This window comes from Struthio camelus, chromosome 8 (genome assembly GCF_040807025.1).
Source record: "Struthio camelus isolate bStrCam1 chromosome 8, bStrCam1.hap1, whole genome shotgun sequence".
NCBI lineage: Eukaryota > Metazoa > Chordata > Aves > Struthioniformes > Struthionidae > Struthio > Struthio camelus.
The window spans coordinates 5070932-5092697 of record NC_090949.1 but is presented as its reverse complement, the minus strand read 5'-3'; the positions used below and the strand labels follow the sequence as shown (position 1 = coordinate 5092697).

Here is a 21766-nt window from a genome sequence, read left to right as displayed (position 1 = left end):
TGCCCAAAGTAAATACGGGGAAAATTCAGTTTGGACTTAAAACCTCACTTTCCTCATCTCACCCTGACCTAAAAAAACTACAGTCGGCCTCGTGCGCAGCCCCCGTTCCGCGGGACTGCCTGTACAAAACCAAGCGTTTCTGGGCTTCTCCCTGTGTTTCTCCAGAGAGGGTCAGGTGAGGGATGCACCATCAAAGCAGGAAAATGTTTTTCCACCAAGAAATCCATGACGAAAACTACAACAGACAAAGAAAGCGTCAGTCGCTTAGCAGCCAAAGGCAATAAGCGGAGGACCAGAAGGCAACACCTGTGGAGGAAGCACAGGCCAGAGAATCAGCTCACGAATACTGCGTCTGACAGAAAAGGGGAAAAATATAAAGGGAAAGAAGGCAAAAAACAGTTTGGCGCCTGTTGTTCTGAACACATTTTGTTGTTCTACTAAATTCGGGGAGCATGACTAGAGAAAACGGTACGCTAACAGCTTGGTTACTCTTCGGCTCCCCTCGTCCGGCCGTGTGCAGCTGAGGAAAAGGTCTCCTCCACACCACAAACCCTCCCGGCGGTGAGTCTCTCCAGCCAACAGGCTATCAGTAACCTGCTCCTCCAGCTGACACAACTGAAGGCAAAGCTGTGCCCTGGCCCCTGCCCAGCCCCACCCTGCGAAAATGCAGCGGATCCTGCATAACTGCTTCTACACTAGGGCTTTCCCAGCGCGGCCTTACGGGTTAAGGACAACCGGCCTTGCAGCCTTTACAGACTAGCTAGGCTCAGGGAAGGCTGGAGCGGGGACACAGCTGAAGGTAAAGCAGCCAGAAATAAAGTAAGCATAAAAATGGCTTAAAGCCATCTTTGTTCTCTTCCTCTTTTTTCTTCCCTCAATTGTTGGGATCCAATAGGTTCACAGCGGCTATCTCGCACCGAGGGCAGCAGTCTGCGGCCAGCCTGGCCTCTAAAATACACTTTCTGCAAACTCGGAGATGCCGCTCTTCCTCAACAGATAGCACAAGGAGTCCGCTGAGCTGAAGAGCAGGAAAAACATAAAAATACGGTAGAGACTGCTGTTAGAAAAAAAGATAAACAGATGTCCAAATAAAGTCGCAACGCTGCAACTCAGAGGCTTACAGCTTTGCTTCCAAGTTATGGAAGAAATCTGTTTAGCTAAATAAATATATATATATTTAAAAAAAAAAAAACCACCCTAAATAAAGGCCAGCTGCAGAAAAGCAGCTCCGTTGTGGCCCATTCATTATTTTGGATGTTGCTTAGCAACAGGCTCTCTGCTGCAGGGCTAAAGCAGCATGAAATTAGCAGTTTTTCAGAAAAAGGCAAATTGAATGTAAAGCCGGGGAGGTGTCCTTTGAATGGCAGAAAGGAGAAAAGCATTAACTTGTTCATCAGACAGGGTGGCCATCTTCAAAGGGCGTTTATGGGGTGCGCAGGATCTTTAATTACCGGGGCAAAGGGGCTTTGCTCTGCATCTGTACTGATACATGCCCGAGCAGGCCTGGCCAGGTCATAATTCAATCTTGATTAAAATGACGTCCTTTACAGTCACCTCACGGGTTAATTACTTATTAACGATCTGAAATGGCTCAAACGCAATCAGACTACCCTTGCTATATTAGTGACAGTTGACTATACAGCACGTTTGCAGCTACAGAGCTCTCTAATACATTTCCCATCATTTCAGCTCTATGTTATCTTGATGCCACCTCTACATTCACCACAGGAATTTGCTCCCTGCGAATCCTTAGAGTGATCGAATCTCAGCTTAGAGATGCCCTCGTTCTGGCCAAATAATTCTTCTAAATCATATTATTTCTCAAACTTCCTGGGACCAATCCCATGTGAACACTGAGAAATCATTACATAGGCAGCACCTGTTAAAAGAGAACCGACTAACGAGAGCAGCACCGTGTGTACCCGCTTCATGGAAGACTCAAATAGGAGTTCTGAATGCAAGATTTTCCTGGGTCACTGAACGTGGGGCCACATTGTAGCAGTTAATCGTCTTCCCCCGTTGAACGGGTGTGAGCTGCTCTCGCTCAGCAAGACATGAACGCGGATCCGTACGCCACGAGATGCGCGGGAAGGGCGTACGGGAAGGAAGTCAGGACAGGAGGGAAACGACACGGGGCTTGTCCATGCACTCCATGAAATGGAAGAGGGGAAACAGTGGCCCTTTCCCCTCCTCAAAAGGAGCACTGATAACTTATTCGAGGCCTCACTTTCTGAGTGCCTTATATTTATGCAGTGCTCTAGAAACAAAGACCTACTCTTTGCCCTCCCTTGGCATGTGAGCCAAATTTGCTTTTTAGTTGTAAGAGCAGGGAAACTTTTCACCTACATTTGACCCTACCCAGTGCCCCAAAACACCACATTCCTGTGAACGGGATGAAGTGTGTACAAGCCATTATCTGCTTCCCAGGCAGTAAACTACAGATTCTGAGGAATCGGCACATTGGCCGTTTTCAATCCTCATAATTATGATTTCTGGGTCCTGGGGGAGTACACACTCAGAGACACCTTTGGCACTATTTTGTGCTCCAGTTTGTCTGGGCCTGAAAGGAAAGCAACCGAGGCTCATTGATGTGGCAGACAGTAAGGACAGATGCCCTCCATTTCCTTAATGAGCCAATTAAGAGAATCTATCAAAGGTATCCAACTAGTCTCAGAGGAAAGAAATGGAGACAGAGACAACAGATTGTCCTGAGAGATTCCTAGAACACGTATACAAGAAAAGGAGCTACAGGCTACAGTAGTTAATTGGGAACAACGTGCACCGGTTGCTGGAGAAGCACATCAATCACTATACCTGGCCATTTTCCTTCATGCGCTGCCGCTGTGTTAGCTGTGACTGAGTATGCAGCTTCCACCATCTGCTTCAGCTTCCCCTCCTCCAAATGGGAGACGAGAAAGTTCTCCTTCCCTGAGCTGCTGTGATACATTCATCTCCCGGATATCTGGAGGGCCAAGCGTCTGGTGAAACTGTTGGCTCCCCGGACTCGAGCAAAGTGAGCGACTGGAGAAAGATATTCTTATTTAAGGTCTCAAGAACCAATCACTATGTCAAAACTCAAAAGGGAGGTTTTTCTCCACTTTCATAAATGAATCTTTGCAGATGTACTTCCCCAGTCTTAGCTATGACCCAATATTGCTCATTTTCTGGTGCTTAGCCCATTTATAGGGAAGCAGTATTGCTTGCAGGGAGAGCAGCCGCCCGCATTGCCTGCCGAAGTTGGCCCAAGAGTATATGCAGGGCTAAGGCTCAGCATGTTACAGAGGGGCTCCGTTCACCCTCTTCCTGATACTGTCGGGAACCATCAGCAGAGGCCAGAAAAGGGAAGTTACGGAAGTACAAGCACAGACGGGCTTCCCTTCCTTTGCAGGACGGACCGAGCGGGGCCATCAGTCCTGGCAGGAACTGAGTAAGGATTTGAGTGCAGAAGTGGAGCCAGGGAAGATTCTGGGCAGGGGAAAGCTGTGGGGAGCAGTGATTTAATATGCGGAAGTACAGACAAACTCGAGTCTTGAGTGTGTCAGGAGCACAAAAGAAATGCAAGTGGAAGAGTAAACAGCATCAACAAAATTTAGGAGTTTGGAAGAGAAGACACACTTAAAACACACGCTTATTTCTCTTGAAATGTCATTTTCTGACAATTGAATTATGAATTGAAATGTCATTTTCTGAGAATTGAATTATATTTTAACTACTTACTATTTGGACAAGGTCACTAAAACAAAAGCTTAATACCGTCCTATATTACTGTCTACTGTGTGTTCGTTACACTTCTGTAGCAGCAGTCTCCTCTTCTGATATCAACAAAATTGCCTTTAGAATGAAAATGCTGTTTTACATCCATTAGCGTAGTGTAAGGCACATTAAAAAGTTTAGAGCCATCATTACCGCTATTTCCGAGAAGCCTCCCAGAGTGTGTACTTATATATCCTCTTGCTAATTGTTCTAATTCATTTTTATCATAACAGCAACAAAAAAGAAAAGAAATAGGAAATCCAGACACATATGACCGACCATATGTCATCTGGTTGTTCCACATATGCCTTTGTCATTCCCTAAAGACCTTAGGAATCCCTTATAGCAGTGACTTTCAATATTTTTCAACCCCTCCCCCCCCTAAATTCCAGTGATGATACATAATCTTGTATAATAAACGATGGATCAAAGGTTGAAAATCTATAAGGCATAGAGGCAAACGGTTCGCCCGCTTAAACAGATACTCTGTACACGCTGCTTGCGATAAAGGCCGATACAACATTATTCCTACTGAAATTTTGTGGATGTCTCAATAAGGAAAGCCAGAAGGAAAATAAATAGGGACCTTTCGCTGCTCCCGGCAGAGCCAGGATGCCTAAGAAGCATCTCTGTGAGCTTTCAGCCCAGTGCTGAATCTATAAATACGCTGCTTGTTTCCTGCTTGCTGAGGCCATTAGGGCCTCAGTCTGCTTCCTGAGGAGAAGCTGCCTAATGGGGAGAGATTTGTGAGAGCAAGCAGAGCACGAGGGGGACTCGTGGCACTGCCCCCAACCACCCTCCCTCCCTCCTAACTCCTCATTGCTCCTAATTGAGCTGTGACCGCGATGAACCCTTTTGCTTCAGAGCGGAGGGTCCTCTGGTGTCGGAGAACAAGAGGACGAGGAGGATTTCGGAGGGTAACCAAGTCCAGGCAGCGCCTCTTTCCCGTTCACGCCTTCCCAGGGTCGCTTCCCCCGGCCGCAACTAGGAGTTCCTCTGTCGAGTCCCGAAGCACTTGGTTTTGCCACATCAGCTGGGGAAGATGGCTCTGGCTCATCTCAGGATACAGCAAGCGAGTGTATTTCTAAACCAGGCTCCCCTGGTCACTGCCTTTGCAAGAACCCACCAAGCCGCCCTGCTCTGAGACACGCAACCTGTCCCAGGCTTTGTCCTTAGCAGAAGATGCTGGTTTCCTATGCTACGTTTCTCCTCTTCAGAGAGGCTGATGCACCCTGCTCCAAACTATGCTTCAAAAAGGAAAAAACAAATTAAGTACTTTGTACAAAGTAAGTACAAGTACTTGGAGGAAGTTGACTACAACACAAACTTAAACCATGCTTTATAGTACAAGAAAAATATTGGCCAAATTTGCTTTTGAGACTCCTGCTGCTATGAAAAACAACAGAGTTTGGGTCTATATGGGCACACGACAACGTCCAGAAGAGCTTTGGTAAGGAAGAGAACTACCACCGTTGGTTTCAAGAAGAAATTTGACCCAGCAGTGCAGAGTCAACCCTGCAATCTACTATTTCCATTAATACAGCTTTTGTTTACTGGGATCTCTATTCTACAGACACCAAACTGCAGTCCCTTTCACTGCAACAGGCTACTTTCATTTCTACTTCAGGAATAAAGAAATCACATTTACCATTTCCAGGACCTATTAAAATTTAGAATAATGCAGGCGGTGATTAAGATGAAGACATTTTTTCCCTGTTTTTGCCAGGTCAGCTAGATTGCGAGATTTTTTTTTTTTTTTTGGTCACTAAAGGCTTACAAAGAAAAGAGCCCAGAGTCAGGAAAACAGCCGAGCAGGAGTCGCAGACATCGTTTAACAGCAGTTTGCAACAGGCTGCCTTTGGGGAGAGGGGGAGCGAGCAGAGCAGAGCATCCTCGTTTGGGCACGTAGCAATCAAAGCCTTGATCCATTTCAGACTGCTTCCACTGCTCGTGACTAGCTGAAATATAACCAATATTCCCGACTGCGTAAAGACGGGAGGTCCCACGTGGCAGGATCAGGTGGCTTAATCCGACTGTTACAAAATCGTTCCCCGTGAGGATGTACATACAGTAAGGTCATTGATCTCGTGCTCCAAACTATGGGTTAACAAAGGGATTTCTGAGATTAAAAAGGAACAGCTCGGTCACTTGACTCTGCTAAGAACTTTAGGTATAGTGTTATTTTTTTCAGAGGTCAAGGCCATAACCTCTAAGCCTCTCCAAACTATGTAAGCCACATTGCATTTATGTTAGTGACCGCACAGCTCTACTTCCTCCTTGGCAAAATGATGAAGTCCCCCTCCAAGGTTAGTGAAATGTAGCCGGTCTGGAGGTTTGTTAAAGCGTAAGTTCTTGCAGCTCTGTTGTCACGGTCACTGTGGGACTCGGCGTGACATGCGGTCTCTGAGCCTGAGCTGTGCACGCACCCTGCCTTTGTGCCTACACGTCCAGATTTCAGGGCATGTTTATTCGACAGATTAACTACTTTCCGCCTGGATTCTACAGGGATTTTTCTGAAGTTTTTCCCTGCAATGGGATTTTGTGGTTTTCACGTGGCTTTCACTTGCATAATCAGATTTTACTTAAGAATTATTGCCGAGGAAATTGTATTAATTAAAAAAAGGAAGTTGAAAGACTAGTACGCAGATATGATACCATAATGAGGACTCAGTCTTCATCCGCTGCTTCTACAAGTGCATAGAAAATTGCTGATATGTGGTCAAGGTTTCCCAACACACGGACCCACAGCAACGCTTTGCTTTTCACGTCTTCCTATCCTTACAATTGGCGTTACAGAAATAAGGGATGCTGGGCAGTATGAGCTAGGAGGAGCAGGAAAAGCGGCGTATGAACGCCGTATGGCACTCACTTTCGTCAGCCTTCAATCTTCAGGGTGAGGCTCTGGCTCCTTCTAAACTTAGACCTTTATTTGTCGTTCAGTATGTTCCTGAGCCCCTGGCTGTACCTAGTCAACGACAAAAAAACGCCAAACCACCCCCCCTCACCCCAAACCCACCAGGCTTCCACAGCTCCTCAGGACACTGCACGTGGGAAGCGGTGACGAGCGTGAACCTTGGCGCACAGAGGCTTTTGAACTGGACCCTCCGAGGCCTGCCATCTACAGCCCTTCCCGTTACCAGCCTGATGTAATTTATTTATGCCACAAACAAATTAATCATCATCATCAATGATGATGCTCACTACGCTACTTCCCCTCCAGAAAAGAAATGCTATAATACAGTAAATACAAAAGCAGAAAACCAGAGAAATCTGAAGTAAAGAGATGAAGGGATCTTAAAAATGTGAATATTGCCAATTACAAAGCATGCCGCTAAACTTCTACTCAAATAGCTACACAGTCCTTAGGTAACAGTCAAGTAACCACTCACGGAATTTAACCAGGAACAGTATCAATAACGGCAAAAATAACAACTAGGGTTGCAATGGAAAGTTATTAATGGGCACCGAAGTTCTGAATTCGAATGTCACTGCAGACCTCTGCGTTTAAAAAAATGCCTACTGACATCGTTCTATACTTAGTTTTGTTTGCTCACTTGTTTTTTAAAGGAGAGAAATTCAGTTGCAGGTGCCTGAGAAACCAAACACCAGAAAAAATGCGGAAAGACGCTGTCCTCAACGGCTTTTCTTTGTTCATTAGCAAAAGCTTTGATTAAAAAAATGGAATATTTTTAGCCTTTGTCTTTTAAAAAAAACGAAGTTTCGCTTTAGGTCTTACTATACTATAGTGCTCCAGAAATTGCTGCTTCAGTTCATTTGTCAAAAGCAGAGTCTGGACCCAACTGTTCTCTGCACTGTTCTGAGAGTGAAACCAGTGAAACCCAGTCACTGGGTTTTTCCCGAAGCTACTGCATGCAATAGCCGTTGCCTCGGGCTTCCCTGAGCTTTGTGCAACAAGTCCAAGCTTACGGTTCCAACAACTTGAAGTCTTGTAACGCCTACAGAAATAAAACAACCACAAACGATGATGCAGAACGCTTACAGTATTTGCGAGAAAGACATTTATCAAAAGGGCTGATCAAACACGACACACGGCAGCTTGAAATTTTTGCCCAAATGTAATCTCTTCCAAATGCAAGTCTGTTGAGATTTCTAGGAATAGCAATAAAAGATAACTCCCTTTGTTGGCGTTGAACTGCTAACAGACAAAAGAGCTTCTTCCCCCATTGTTCAGAAGGGAGAATACAGAGTTTCTTTGGTCATATGAATTGAGTTTAAAAAAAAAATATATATATATATACTTCAGTGTCCTACAGTTCAAAAATGACTTCTCACAGGCAATATGAAGCCTTAGGCTAGCAAGGGACTTGGCTTCCTGGCAGCAGGGTCTCTAGTATCTGCAAACAGATTTCTTACGAATTACTGCTACGCTACTTACTGCTCGGCTTCTATCAGTTTCCTTAGAGCTGACTGCTTGAAAGAGTCCAAGAGAAGCATATATGAATTTTCACCACTAAAAAGATTTCTCCATCTTGAGCCTGAATACTTTTGTTACTGCTGAAGACAACATCAAGGAACACTGAGCACCTCTTCCTGGCCAACATAAATAGGAGGCACAGAGATCTTTCTAGGCATTTCTACATCTATACTTACATGTCTTCTGCCCCACAGTGTGAAAGGCTGGGTTTTTGTTTGTTTTTCATTAAGGCCGTAAGTACTGATCTTGGGACACATTTAGTTTTCTCTACAGCCTGTTCTGCATCACAGAAGTGTCTTCATAAAGGAAAGCATCTTATTATGAAGAACAGGTAGTGCAAACCTGCTGGGCACCATTGTCTCAGTCTTTCTCCATATTCACACTTGGGCATCCTTCAGAGAAAAATCAGCTACAGTTAACTGGGGTTTTTTTCTTCCTTCAAAGGAAGAGAGAGGCTAGACTTTCTCTTCTAAAGAACAGCTATGAAAACCATTACACTGACAATGATGACTCTATATAGATCTGCTTTAACTCAACAGACCGACCACTGGAGATGGAAAACTTTTTATATGTCATCTTTATTTTGGATGTGTCAATTCAATTTGGGAAAAATTTTCACTTCCTCTTACTCGTGGAGTTATGCTAGGCAAATGGTGGTGAAGAGGGCAGAAGACATAAATGCCAAACAACGTGACCCCGTGCCACCTTTACCTGTTGTTCTCTGCACTGCTTCCAGAATCCCCTTCACAAAGGGCATGGAAGATGAAATGCTTTTTTTTTTGTTTCAGATTTAAAATTTGGAGCTACTCCTAGCAAAAACAATCAATGATTCAACCTAAAATCATAACAATTTTGATTGATTCAAATGAGCTTTTTGGCAAATATTATATTTAATTAAATAGTACTGTTATGTTGTTCTGTTTGATATGCCCAGTCATTCTGAATTAAGGTAAGACAATATAAGATTATCTGGGAGGAAAGCGGAGGAAATCATTACATATAAATACTTGTAACTTTGTGCTATCTGTCTGAGCCTACGGCATAGCGTAGGCTCAGCGTCCTCCTCGTATGTGAAAGCTAATGGTGCAGGTTCAGAGAGAAATTATCAATCACAAATGTGTATCACGTGAGATGCCTAAGAAAAGCCATTTAGGTTTTATGAAAGTGTCAGAGTTGTTATTTATCCAAGAAACCGGGACGGAAAGGAGTCGTTATCCATCGGGAGGAAAGAGCCAGTGCCTAGAAGCTTACGCCAGAAGACCCTCCGAGTACGCTACCCACCACGGATCTGAAAGGGAATATTCTTAACAAGCCTGGAGAGCTGTGACTTCTGAGGGCACGAAGCTGAACAAAACAAAAGTTAGGGTTTCCTAACAATGTCGGGCCGGTTGGACCCTGGAACTGTTTTCAAGGGTCACCTTCACCTTGCTCAGTTAAACTTCTAATACTTAGGGCAGATCTCTTCAGGATACATGCTGTCTCGGGAAGTGATACAGTCCCCGGGGACACAAATAATGAATGTGCCTATCCGCTTTTCCAACTGAGACTTTTACAGTTCTTAAAAGTCGTTGCCTTCAATGCTATCCCAGATATGCAGAATTAAAATAAGTAATTCACAGCTAAAACTGATTTTCTTCATTGTATGACTCTAAGTTGTTAACACTGATCACCAAGATGACAATAACATTAAAGGTCAGCGTCCGCTGTAGGCACTCCAATCCGATTTTCAGCTGCCAGCTCATTGCACTGTGCAACACCGCAAAGCCAAACGGAGAAGAAGAAGCTGAAGTTGGAAACAGAGCAGGCACTAAAAAACCTGACCCTCCTTATAACGACAACGGGATTCTGCACTTCGGAGACAACAGCGCAGACACAGTAACTGGAATTGATCATTGGCTTTAATAAGAAGTCACATAACAGGCACGGCAGTGTTTGCTACAGATCTAAATACAATTCTCCTCAATTCGGCTGGGCCTTTTTCTTCAGAAGTTGATAAATGAGCAGTTTTTCCCCCTGTCCTTTATATTAGAAGATTAATTAGATACATCACTGGTAGAACCAAAGCAATAAAAAGCTTGTGCAATTTCAGAGCCTTTCTACAGTTATTTCCTTTGATTTTTCTGCTGCATTTGTGTTGTTTTCACCACCTCTCACAATAGCAGAAGACCCCAAATATCTAAATGGGCCAGAGAGAAAGGGAAAACGAGCGAGCTATTTCCACTGAAACTCACAGAAATCAATATACAATTTCTTGCTAAACCATGCCTGCAAAAAATTGCTTCCAGATAAAACAGCAACAGAGGTGTGGATAAAGCAATGCAGCACCTCAGTACAGCGCTGACTTCAAAATACATGTTTGAATCAAAACATTTAAATAGCAACCTTATTAAGTAATTCTGTTTTAAAACCACATAAAGAACAATTTCTGACTGAGAAAATGTTTATCATAGCTCCTGCTAGCTTAGCTTTTTCTTTTCCACTCCGCCAGTAAAACTGTTACCCACGAACCACACAATGGCCTTGGTGCAAGCGTTGGTGTGCCCAGGAGGGCTCCATAACCTTGTCCCTTGTCGCTATGCCCTTCTATGACAAGAATTTGCATGTTTGCTTGGTATTGAAAAAGCCACCATTTTTTTCAAGGCTGCTCGCTTCTCTCACCTAACGTGTTGAGAGCAAGCGGCAATGCTTTAACACTGCTTGGTCTGCTGAGGAGCCTTATTTGCTCTTCCTGGGCTCCAAAGAGGGGAGAGATTTACCAGGTTAGGAAGTGACTTTTCTCAAAAGAACTTCAACATATCAAGTCTTTTCCTGCCACTGATGATGATGACAGAATAGAAAAGCAATCAATGCAATTCATGAGCCATGTAAACGAAGGTGTCGTTAGAGCTGCTGACCTATCATTCCAACATTTTTCTTGCAGGTTCCTTTACCCGGTTCCTGCGTAGCCTCTCCAGCGCGTTCCTCTGACCTGCACCGGGTACGCGAGGGGAAGCCTGCGGTCAGCTTCCTCGTATTTCCCCACTTGAATGCTCAATTTCAGAAGATCACAGGACAATCAAGGCAGAAATGGGCAGAACTCCCTTAATTAATCTGAAAACCGTCAAACCAAGAAATTCATACGGAAAAAATCTCAGAATGAGACTTCTCCCTTTCTGCAATTCAACTGAATAAAGTCGAGTGTAAGAATAGAGGTGACAGGCTTCCTAAATTAAAATCAAAACCACTACCCTTTCCTTAGGACATGTGCAGATCTTTACGTGAGATATTGCACTGAGAGATGCAAAAGACAACTGAGGCAGGTTTAACGAGTGTACCGAACGTGTTAGTTGTTTCAATAAAGCAGTACCATTAAGTTTAACTTTCATTAACCTAGAAGAGGCTCTTTCTTTCTTCATTCACTCCTGAAGCAGGGCTTCCAGAGACATAGAAAAACCTTTGTAATCCTTCATCACAGGAAGGACGTGAAAGAAAAAAAAAAGCCAAAATATAAAAAGCCTGAGTACAAAAAGTACTGTCAGTCATTCTAGGATGTAGGAAATCAGGGTGATTGCTTATTCTACAGACATAATACATAGCCTGCTCCCATCAGCTGGGAAATTCTCACCCCCAAACCCATTTTCACAATTGTAAAGCCTACACTAGGATACACTAGGAGGAACATCCCCTCCCATTGTACAGGCCTTTGCAAAACGAAAGGTATGGTCATTTAACAACTGCAGACTAGAAAAATAACCGGAAACAAGTAGTAAAAATCTTCTAGTCACTAACTATAAATTTTCATTTTTTATTAACCCTTAAATTAACATCTCGACCTTCTACTCAGAGAATTAATGTCCTTCTCTTCTGACTATCTCGGAGCTGGGAAGGAGAAATTTGTATGATTTTGGGCTCCTTCTACCCTAAGAGTCTTGGCAGATAACTTCATAAATTCAATCTTTTACAGCTGCATATATGTCTTGTATTCTGCAAAGGTGAGATAAAACACATTAGCCAGCTATTAGGGGTATCCTAACTTTGGAACTATGCAACATGCATATGCCAAAAAACAGTATTAGGCAGTATTATTGCATAGTATGAATTACTGCAAAATCCTCCCCCCCGAAAACACAGAATACTCCAATGACTGCTTGCAAGAAAATAATGCTATTATTTCTGTTTCCACTGACTTCGATCACAGTGATTTCCTCATTGGTAAATGATCCAAATTCAGACCTGGTGAGTAATCATCATGGATATGCCTAAAACGAAAGAGAAATTCCCTACTATATTTTATATACAATTTTCAATTAAAAGGAAGGAGCTCTTTTTTTTTTTTTTTTGTATTTGCAGAACTGTGCTCAAGGGACAGACCAATGCTATATTCTTTAATTTGTTTTAAAAACAGCATCATAAAACTAACATTACCAACACAGCATCTTCAAAATCCATGGGTTAGATCCTGCAATCACTACCTAAACTTAAAAGTTAAGAAAATTAAAGAGAAAAAATCTGAAGCACTTTTTTCATTTGCTTTCTCTAAAGCCACGACAGGTAGAGCTAAAAAAAACCAAAAAGGATGCAAGAGCTAGATTATTACATGTTAAAACTCCTGTCCTGCAGTAAAGTTAAAGAAAATATGAAACACTGATTACGGTATAGCAAAAGTATGAAAGCTGGTTACACCATGATTCTGCTTTCAATTTTTTGTGTCTCAATCATTAGTTTAGAAACCAAATGAAAATACTCCCTGACACTTACTATGTGGTACTTTTTCTAAAAAAAAAAAATTCTGATGTTTAGTCTACAAATATCAATACAGAAGTGATACACTCACACAGCAGAAAAAACACATTCAAGGGTTTTGTTTGTTTTCTGCACAGAACAAGTTTTGCTCCATCAACAAGACAGACGACTACTTCATATAACCTCTGCATTCCCTGGGACCTCATCTAATGGTAATTATCAAGACTATAATTTCCTATTTGAACATGTCAACTCTTATAATTATTAGCTCCTGTTTGTAAATAAATATCATGATTATAATATCTAATTACACAATCATAAAAGAGCTGAGGTTGGAAGGCACCTATGGAGATCTTCTAGACCAAGCCCCCTGCTCAAGCAGGGTCAACTAGAGCTGGCTGCTCAGGACCACGTCCAGTCGGGAGCTGATTATCTCCAAGGATGGAGATGCCAGAACCTCTCTGGGCAGCCTTTTCCAGCGTTCGACCACCCTCACAGTAAAACAGTGTTTTCTTATGTTTAAGTAGAATTTCCTCTATTTCAGTTTGAACCCATTGCCTCTTGTCACCACTGAGTCTGGCTCCACCTTCTTTACCCTTTCCACCTCCCACTATTAATACACATCAGTAAGATCCTCCTGAGCTTTCTTTTCTCCGGGTTGAACAGGCCCAGCCCTCTCTGCCTTTCCTCGTAAGACAAATGCTCCAGTCCCTGAATCATCTTAGCAGCCCTTCGCTGGACTTGCTCCGTTACGTTCATGCCTTTCCTGTACTGGGGAGCCCAGCACTGCACCCAGCGCTCCAGATGCATCTCACCAGGGCTGATGGAGGGGAAGGATCAACTCCTGCGACCTGCTGGCAATGCTCTGCCTAATACAGCCCAGGTTACCGTCGGCTGTCTTTGTCACAAGGGCACTTTGCCAGCTCATGGTCAACTTCTTGTCCACCAGAACAACAGCTGCCAAGCTGATCAGCCCCCAGCCTGTCCTGGTGCCTGGGGTTATTCCTCTGCAGGTGTGGGACTTGGCATTTCCCTCTATTGAACTTCATGAGCTTCCTCTTTGCCCACTTCTCCAGCCTGTTGAGATCCTTCTGAATCCATTCGGTCTCTCAGCCGCTCCTCCCAGATTTGTATCATCTGCAAACTTGCTGAAGGAGCACTTGGTCCCATCATCCAGATCATTTAAAAGACGTTAAACAGCATTGGCCCGAGTATCCATCTCTGCGGTATACCACTAGTGCCTGGCCTCCAGCTGCTTCGTGCTGCCCATCACAACCCTTTGAGCCCAACAGTTCAGCCAGTTTTTATTCCCCCTCACTCTGCTTACCTAGTCTGTACTTAATCAGTTTGTATGTGAGGATGTTGTAGGAGACAGTGTCAAAAGCCCTACTAAAGTCAAGAGGAACAACATCCAGTGCTCTCCCCTCATCCACCAAGCCAGTCATCTCACTGTAGAAAGTTCATTAAGCATGATTCCCCTTTTGTAAGTCCATGCTGACTACTCCCCTTCACCTTCTTCCTTATGAGCTGCTGATTTTCTTTTCTGCCTATCAAATAGTTAACGCTACCTGCGGTCAAAGGTTACTTTCCTGCAATTCAGATTTGGTTCTCATTCTACTTGACAAAACTGAGAAAAGCTGGTCCAAGTACACAAAACCTGTGAATTGGAAGTCAGTGCAATCTTTAGGTGCTTTAATTTAATGTGCAGCACTGAGCTAACTCAGTCAAGGCACCACACAGTCACTCTGCAGAGATCCATCACAAAAACATTAAGACTGGTCTGAATGAAATATGTATGGAAATGTCTGCAAGCAAAGGTATCAGAAGAAACAATATAGAGAAGGGCTACAAGAACAGCATGTATTGATAAGCAAGGACATGACTGACAGCAATCAAAGTGGTAGAGAAAAGAAACATCTTGTCATAGCTAGACGAGCAGGCCTGCACTCTTGACAAGGCCGTATCACAGATGACCAGGCCTGCAGCACGGTTACAGCACATCAGCACTGAATCACCCGCCACGAGGAACCGAAGACAAGGGGTAGCAACGTTGTCCACCATTTACAGAGGCTGAAGTAAGCAAGATTCTGTGGCTAAAGATCACACCATAGTAACTTTTGACTCCTAAAAAATACAAAAGATTTGTCTAAAAACCTGTTCACTGTTACCAATCAAGAGGAACCCAAGAGACGTAGTGAGGACTTAATGGCTGCTGTGCCTCGTCCTCGTCACACACAAGCGATCCTGGCCAGACATATATCTCGGTGCTTTTGAGACTGTGGGTGTGAGAGTGACTCAAACCCGTGACAGGAGGAGCCCAAGTGAGTGAAATCAGATTTATTTAAAATAAACATCACCTTCCCCTCCAATAAAATCTTGCACTGAGTTTTGTGACGCTAAGTTCCTCTAGGTCTTTCATTTTCTGCCATGTTCCACAGAAAGAGGCCCTGAATAACCGCACACAGGCTGGTGACACCGTAAAGCACAGAGCTGCTCTAACCAAATGTTCATTCACTGAACTAAGACAAGCCTAATCCAGACCACTGCAGCTCTTAATAAGACTACCCACATCCTATTGACTGTTGTAATTACTCCACCTTATCTACAGAGTTCTCACTAGTTTAGATCAACTTTCCTGACTATCCCATTAATCCTGACAACAACCTCAACTAGGCTAGAATTTCAGTTCGCTCTTCTTCATGGGCTTAGCTGTCCTTAGCTTAACTCTCAAAAACCGTTCAGTACGCAGTTTAGTTCCCCTCGCGTCCCTTAGACCTGAACGAAGTAACGAGCCCCGTGCCGAGTGAGCCAGCAGAGCCAGCCGCGCTCCTTACGAGGGGGGGGGGGGGTGCTGCCCGCTAACACAGACAGCAGGCGATAACGTGAATCAGGTCTTCCGCTTTCTCCCACCCCGATGACGCCAGCATGGTTCCTGACCCTGAATTCTCCTTTCAGTCCAGTAACTCCTACCTGTCCTCATGTCCTTCTGTAACACACAGGGGAGCGCTCTGCCTCCATCTCTGCTCAACTCAGCTGCGCTCTTCCCTCATGCATCCCAGTCCAGAACGTGCAAAACTCCGCACACCCACTGGATTCACTGCCAAATCGTTCAGCTTCCTTCCCATTCAAGGCAAAGCAAGTTTACATTTTTATTCTTTGGTTTTGCATAGCCCCACGTGCTGAACCCATATTAGGCGCTATCCCCTGACCATCTGCCTCAAACAGATTTCAAAATACTTTCCAAACAGAACACAGCATATAAACACACACCAGACACAAATAAAGAAATTTAAAAAAAAATAGCATTATGTGGCACGCGATACATTGCTGGAGAAGAAAACGAGAAGGATAGGCCCAAGAAAATGCATAAATATCTCCTTCAAAAAGTACCAGGAGGACTTCTATTTTAACCTTGCATCAGAAAATTGCATACTGCATAAACAGCACAAAGATAATTTTACTGTACTTGATAAATCCTTAAATTACTCATTTTCAAGAATTGAGCTTATCCAAAGGACTACACACATCAAATTGAATTGTAGTCTTTCACTCCCAAATACTCTCATCTTTCAGCAGCAAGTCCAAATCTCAAGTCCAATTGGGAAGAAAAAAAAAAAAAAAAGCCTTTGCACAGAACCTCCTTTATCTGGCTGGAATAAACATCAGTGCTGCAAGCCCCTCTCTGTCACAAGATCAGTGTTTAATCAGTATGGAAAAAGCCCTTGCTTAATAAACTATTAAATTAAGCAATAAAGAGTAAATGGATAGAAATATATTGAGAGAGGTATAAATAAGCACAGGTGTTAGAGAAGCGTACTTTCTAATGGTATGTTCTCAGCCCATTGCTGGGCTACGCCAAACATGCATTTCCCAGCAGCGCTCAAGCTCCAAGAAATAACAAAACCACTTTTTTTCTCAAGACTAAACGTTAAACCCATCCACAGCTACACATATTCCAACAGAAAATGCCAGAAAAAAAATCCCAGACCTTCTGAACGGCAGCTTTATGAATTTCTGTAGTCATTTTTAGTGAAAGATTTCCAGCCGCAAAAGCTTATAGTCAGGATCCTGTAACTTGCCATCATTCATTATAAGACCAGTATTTGTACTCCAGACCTTCAAAGAAGCCTACCTTTTGACAGTAAGGTCTTGGATAGGGTACAACATAAAAAGATGCTTTGTCTTGGTTGGCTTCACATACAAAAGAAACCAACTTTCTACTCCAGTATAATTACACGATAAAGCAGCAGTCTGCAACTAAATAGCCTCAAAGTAAAACAAATAATATCTGTCATATTGTTACATGATTATCGGATATCCAGTTGTTTCAGTGTTTACGACTATTTACAAAATAGTTAATGAATTAGGGGGCACTGATCATTCAGTTTTTGGATGATGCATCAGATTTCTATTTTAATTATCAGCTTGAGCCAAAGCAGACAAGGGGGAAAAGCTCAGGGCTTTACTTTCTTTAAACATAAAAATCTGTGTGTATAAATACACATACGCATATATACATAAAGTAATTAATTACTGCTTTCAGTACTGTGCTGCCCACATCCTACTGCCATTCTTAGCATTCCACCGTATTTTCCCTGCGTAAAGTCTGGCCGAAGGCGAGGAAACGAAGACTGCTCTTACCTTAATGTTGCAAGCTTGCTCCATCAGTCTTCGAGCGTTCTCCTCGGCTCTGTACCTTTTGGGCAACTGCACCCTGAAGAATTTTAAAGCTCCTTCAAAATCAGCTTGTAAAAGGTCCTCTTTTGAGGTCTGCAATTAAACACAGAGAACGACTGTAAACACTGAGAACAGGCTCTTTTACTGGATTTGTCATTTACTGAACGTAATCCAAACCACCAAGACTCACAGTAGCTCAGAAACATCCTCTGGGGAAATAGCTCTCTAACCTGTATCTCATAAAACGAAACAGAAGTCAGAACACGTCCAAGGAATCCCGGGCAGAGCCCCACGATCGGCAGACTGTAACCCGCTAACATACTTCGTTCCTCCACGCCTACCAGGTAAGAAAGGGATACTGGCAAAGCCTGTCAAGATGCAATTCAGGGAGGAGAAAAACACAAACCAACCAAACAACCAAAACCCAGGAGAACTTATGATATTTTTTAGAAAGTTTGTGTTTCAGAGCACCACTGATTTTTATAATGCTGTCCTAAAAAGACAATGTATATATAGAAATACGTGGCTGCAGACATGAACAGCAGAAGCAGAAATGCCTATGACTCATAGGAGGCATCAGCAAGTCAACGCGCAGAAGTCTGTGACACAATTTCTCAAAGAACACTGTGCCAGAAAACCTCTTACATGTTTATTTCTATATCTTTTATAATACTGTATCTCTCACTGTGGTAACAAGCCATAATTGTAACAGGTCAGAAAATGTTACACTTTCAACATTAATCCAGTTCTGCTGCTGATGGAGTAACATGATTGACAGGACAGGGACAAATAGAGTCAGCTCTGGATTTACTAAGCGTTACACTGGGAGATTTTACAGCTGTACAGTACAAAGTCTTTAAATAGTTCATTTAAAAGGTTCACAAAAACTGTTATGTCCAGACAAGACATTTAGGATGCTACCTCAAAACGTGAATTCCGAGGTCTTGAAACCAGAAACAGGGAACAAAAAATTATCAACTTACAGACTAGCACCACGGAGCCTGGAACTGAGTGTGACAGCGTTCAGATATATAATCCAGGAGCAACATAGCTCCCTTTGGCTAAGGTCAGCTGCGGAAGGAGAACTCCAGTCGCCGCTGCCCGCGTTTTCCCACGTGCGCTCTCCTTTCTCCCGAGCAACGCGCTTTGTCGGTTTTAGTCTTGTTAAAAGCAGGTACGCACATGCACAGTTTCGGAGGGAATTAGTGCGATTCTTGACTACATTCCCACCCGTTCAAACTCCTCTGCCGTCTCCAATTTCAGACTATGCCTTTCCAGAAAACACACCTCAGCCAAACCCAAGAGATTTGGCTCTGCGCAGGGAAAAGTGGGAGAAACGGTACAGCCTTTTGATAGACAAGAGATGAGACCAGATGATACAATTAGTCCTCTTGGCTAGTAAATTTGTTTGAAATAAATAAATCTAACTCTCAGTACATCACAGAGGAAATTACACTGATGTGTTTTATTTATGAATCGTCACTACCCACCCAATAAACTAGCGTCTCTAGCTCATTTACATGAAAATAATTAAATCTACTTTGTAAAAGCCTTTTTAAAAAGTACAATATTTTGTTTCCCAAAACAAATTACACGCTAACATAGCGCTGCAGATATTGGAGGAACGTAACAGTAACATTCAAACAAGGTCGACTCGATCCTCCCTCCGCTCGCAGCAACGGCAGCTGCTGGGTCATCACCGAAGGCACACGAGAAAAGCTGCCTTCAGGACGCTGATGAGAAACGCTCAGCTTTATAAACCGTCGCGTCTGATTCTGTCCCCAGAAAATTGGCAGGAGGGTTCCTGGGCGGAGACTCACTCCGGCAGGACCGACGCGGCGCTGACAGAAAGCTGGGGCAGGTAGGCTGCTACAGAATCAGACCCACTCGCGACCACAGCTATGGCCGAGGCGTCCGTGCCCGCTTCTTAACGTCAGGTTTGGAACTCTTTCTCTTGTATTAAAACCGGCTTTTGCCGCCTGCGACTAGCGCCCTGTTTCACGTCCCACCGCGGGCTACACTGAGGATCACGGGCAAGCCGCTGAACGCGGTGGCCGGCTCGTATAGCAGCCTAACCCAGGCAGCACGCCGCAGCGCCGTGCCAAAACCCGCGCTGCAACCAAGCGCCTTCTGGGCGAAGGTCAGGGGGGTAATGCTGAGCGGAAAGCAGTAAACGGTCGGATAACCAGCTATCCCGAACGCCGTTTCTCTCCTCCTCCCTCAGTGACAGTGACAGCCGCAATCACTACGCGTTTCAAAGAGACGTCCCGACCGCGCTGCAAAGGTACCTTCTCTGCGGACAAGCTTTGCGCTGCATTGCCGATTGCCTCCTCTTCCTCACGCTTACACCTTCTCCCACCTTCCTCCAGAAAGCCGGCCCCAAACCGAATGCTGACCCCGGACGCGGCGGGACACCAGATCCTCCATAAACTGCGTTTCGCTGCTGTTACTGATTTTACGCAGAAGGTGCTCGGGCAGGGCAAGGCCGAAGCACAGCGCGCTCTCCGCGACCGGCAGGCTGCCGCGTGCTGCCAGCACGGTGGGAGGGTGTTTGCAATCAAGACTTCTGGACAGTTGCTCTCAGCTCAAAACAAACACCTAACATGCTTTTTGCCAAATTTTAATATTTTATTAGGAGCTGAGCTTTCCTGGTTTTAATAAGTATTCTCCCTAAAGGTCCTGCCTGGACATTTTTATCCTAATTTTGTATTTTATCTTACTTTTCTTAGTATAACGCATTGAGAGTTTTAGGTTTTTTTTTTTTTTTTTTTAATTAGAGCAGTAAACAACTAAAAGAAGTTAGTAACAATTAAATTACCCGGCCAAACTTTAAACCAGCAGATATACTAGCCTTTATACCCATGCCACTTCATTAAAAAACAAATACAAAAAAAAGAGGCAGGGAAATATGTCAGAACAATAGTATTTCTATGTAAAGCACTTCAAGTCAGATTGAATACCCTTAGCCTTCTGCGTGAATCACGGGCGTGCTAAGACTTCTAGCAGCTCCAGAGGAAACGAGTCATTCAGCACTGTAACACGGAGAACGCCCAGGGCCCAACCCCGAAAAACCTTAACTCAACTCAACACCAGCGAGAGCAATGGGGATTTAGGGAAACAGCAACTTCTGGGACACACTTTGCTGCACCCAGATTACAGTTATGGAAAACTATAAGCCGTCAGATCGTACAGCTGGATGGAGCGAGTGGTAGAGCCCGCGCAGTGTGGCTTTCTACTCGGCTGTGTATTTCACTTTCATTAAAACTGTTGATCAAAACAGAGATTCACAGTTAAAAGCGCGAGAAATCAAACTAACGTTTTGAGAGCAATGTTCGTTGGGTGCACGTTCTGTGCATTTGATGCTTTCTTGTATACATTAGGCAAACAAAACTTTACTGATTAAAAACAGGAAACGCAACAAATAACCAGAACATATAGGGAGTGCAAAATATACACCGCGCTGTCGGTGTCCTGCAACGCACGTATCTTGCCATCTTGTGATTTTAATCAATAAACCACAAAGACGTTTCAGGAAGCTTTAGGCAGCTGTCTGACAGGCAAAGATTCGTACTTTGCTTGGTTTACGGCTCTGCAGGCTGTGGAACAACTACACGAAACCACCTGAAAGTTTAATGAACCGATAATTCAGGCGTGGTAGGTGCCCTGCATTTTTGTGCAGGACTTCAGGCCATTTTCTAACATCCAGGAGTTACTTTTCAAATAACCATACGTTCGGATAAAATGTTTGGTTTGTTTCCTAAATAAAAAAGGCAAAAAGAGGAGATCTCACTGAGAACTATGACCCTAACAGCCATAGTTAACAATGTTTAACGTCTCAGCTTGCCTTCTAAGGTTTGGCTAAATATGTTCCCTAGCAACTCCTTCCCACGCGCCTTAAGTGTTATACGTTCATAAAATTATCTTCTACGGACTAGATGAAAATACGGAAAAGCACTTTTGCGTAGGTACTACAGAAACTTTCAGACCTAGAGGTAAAGTTCTGGGAAACCGGAAACGTTGGAAAAATAGCAAAAGATAACGTCAACTCTTTTTTTGAGAGAATTACACTAAGTGAACTCTGATTTCTTTTAAGTAAATAACATCAACAATGTTACAACTAACTTCCCCTAAAACATTTAAGGAAATGTGATTAAGACAAAGGACCAAGCCTTGGCTTTT

General features: G+C 43.6%; 1 protein-coding gene across 14 annotated transcripts in view; it reads right to left on the bottom strand.

The window, feature by feature from the left end:
• Positions 1-21766, bottom strand: part of RABGAP1L (RAB GTPase activating protein 1 like) — a 251950-nt gene that overhangs the window by 41063 nt on the left and 189121 nt on the right. For all 14 annotated transcript variants that reach the window (XM_068951747.1, XM_068951745.1, XM_068951738.1 and 11 more), the window contains one exon: positions 17552-17680. In XM_068951747.1, the coding sequence (XP_068807848.1) occupies positions 17552-17680 (129 nt within the window). The remainder of the gene's footprint in view (positions 1-17551; positions 17681-21766) is intronic.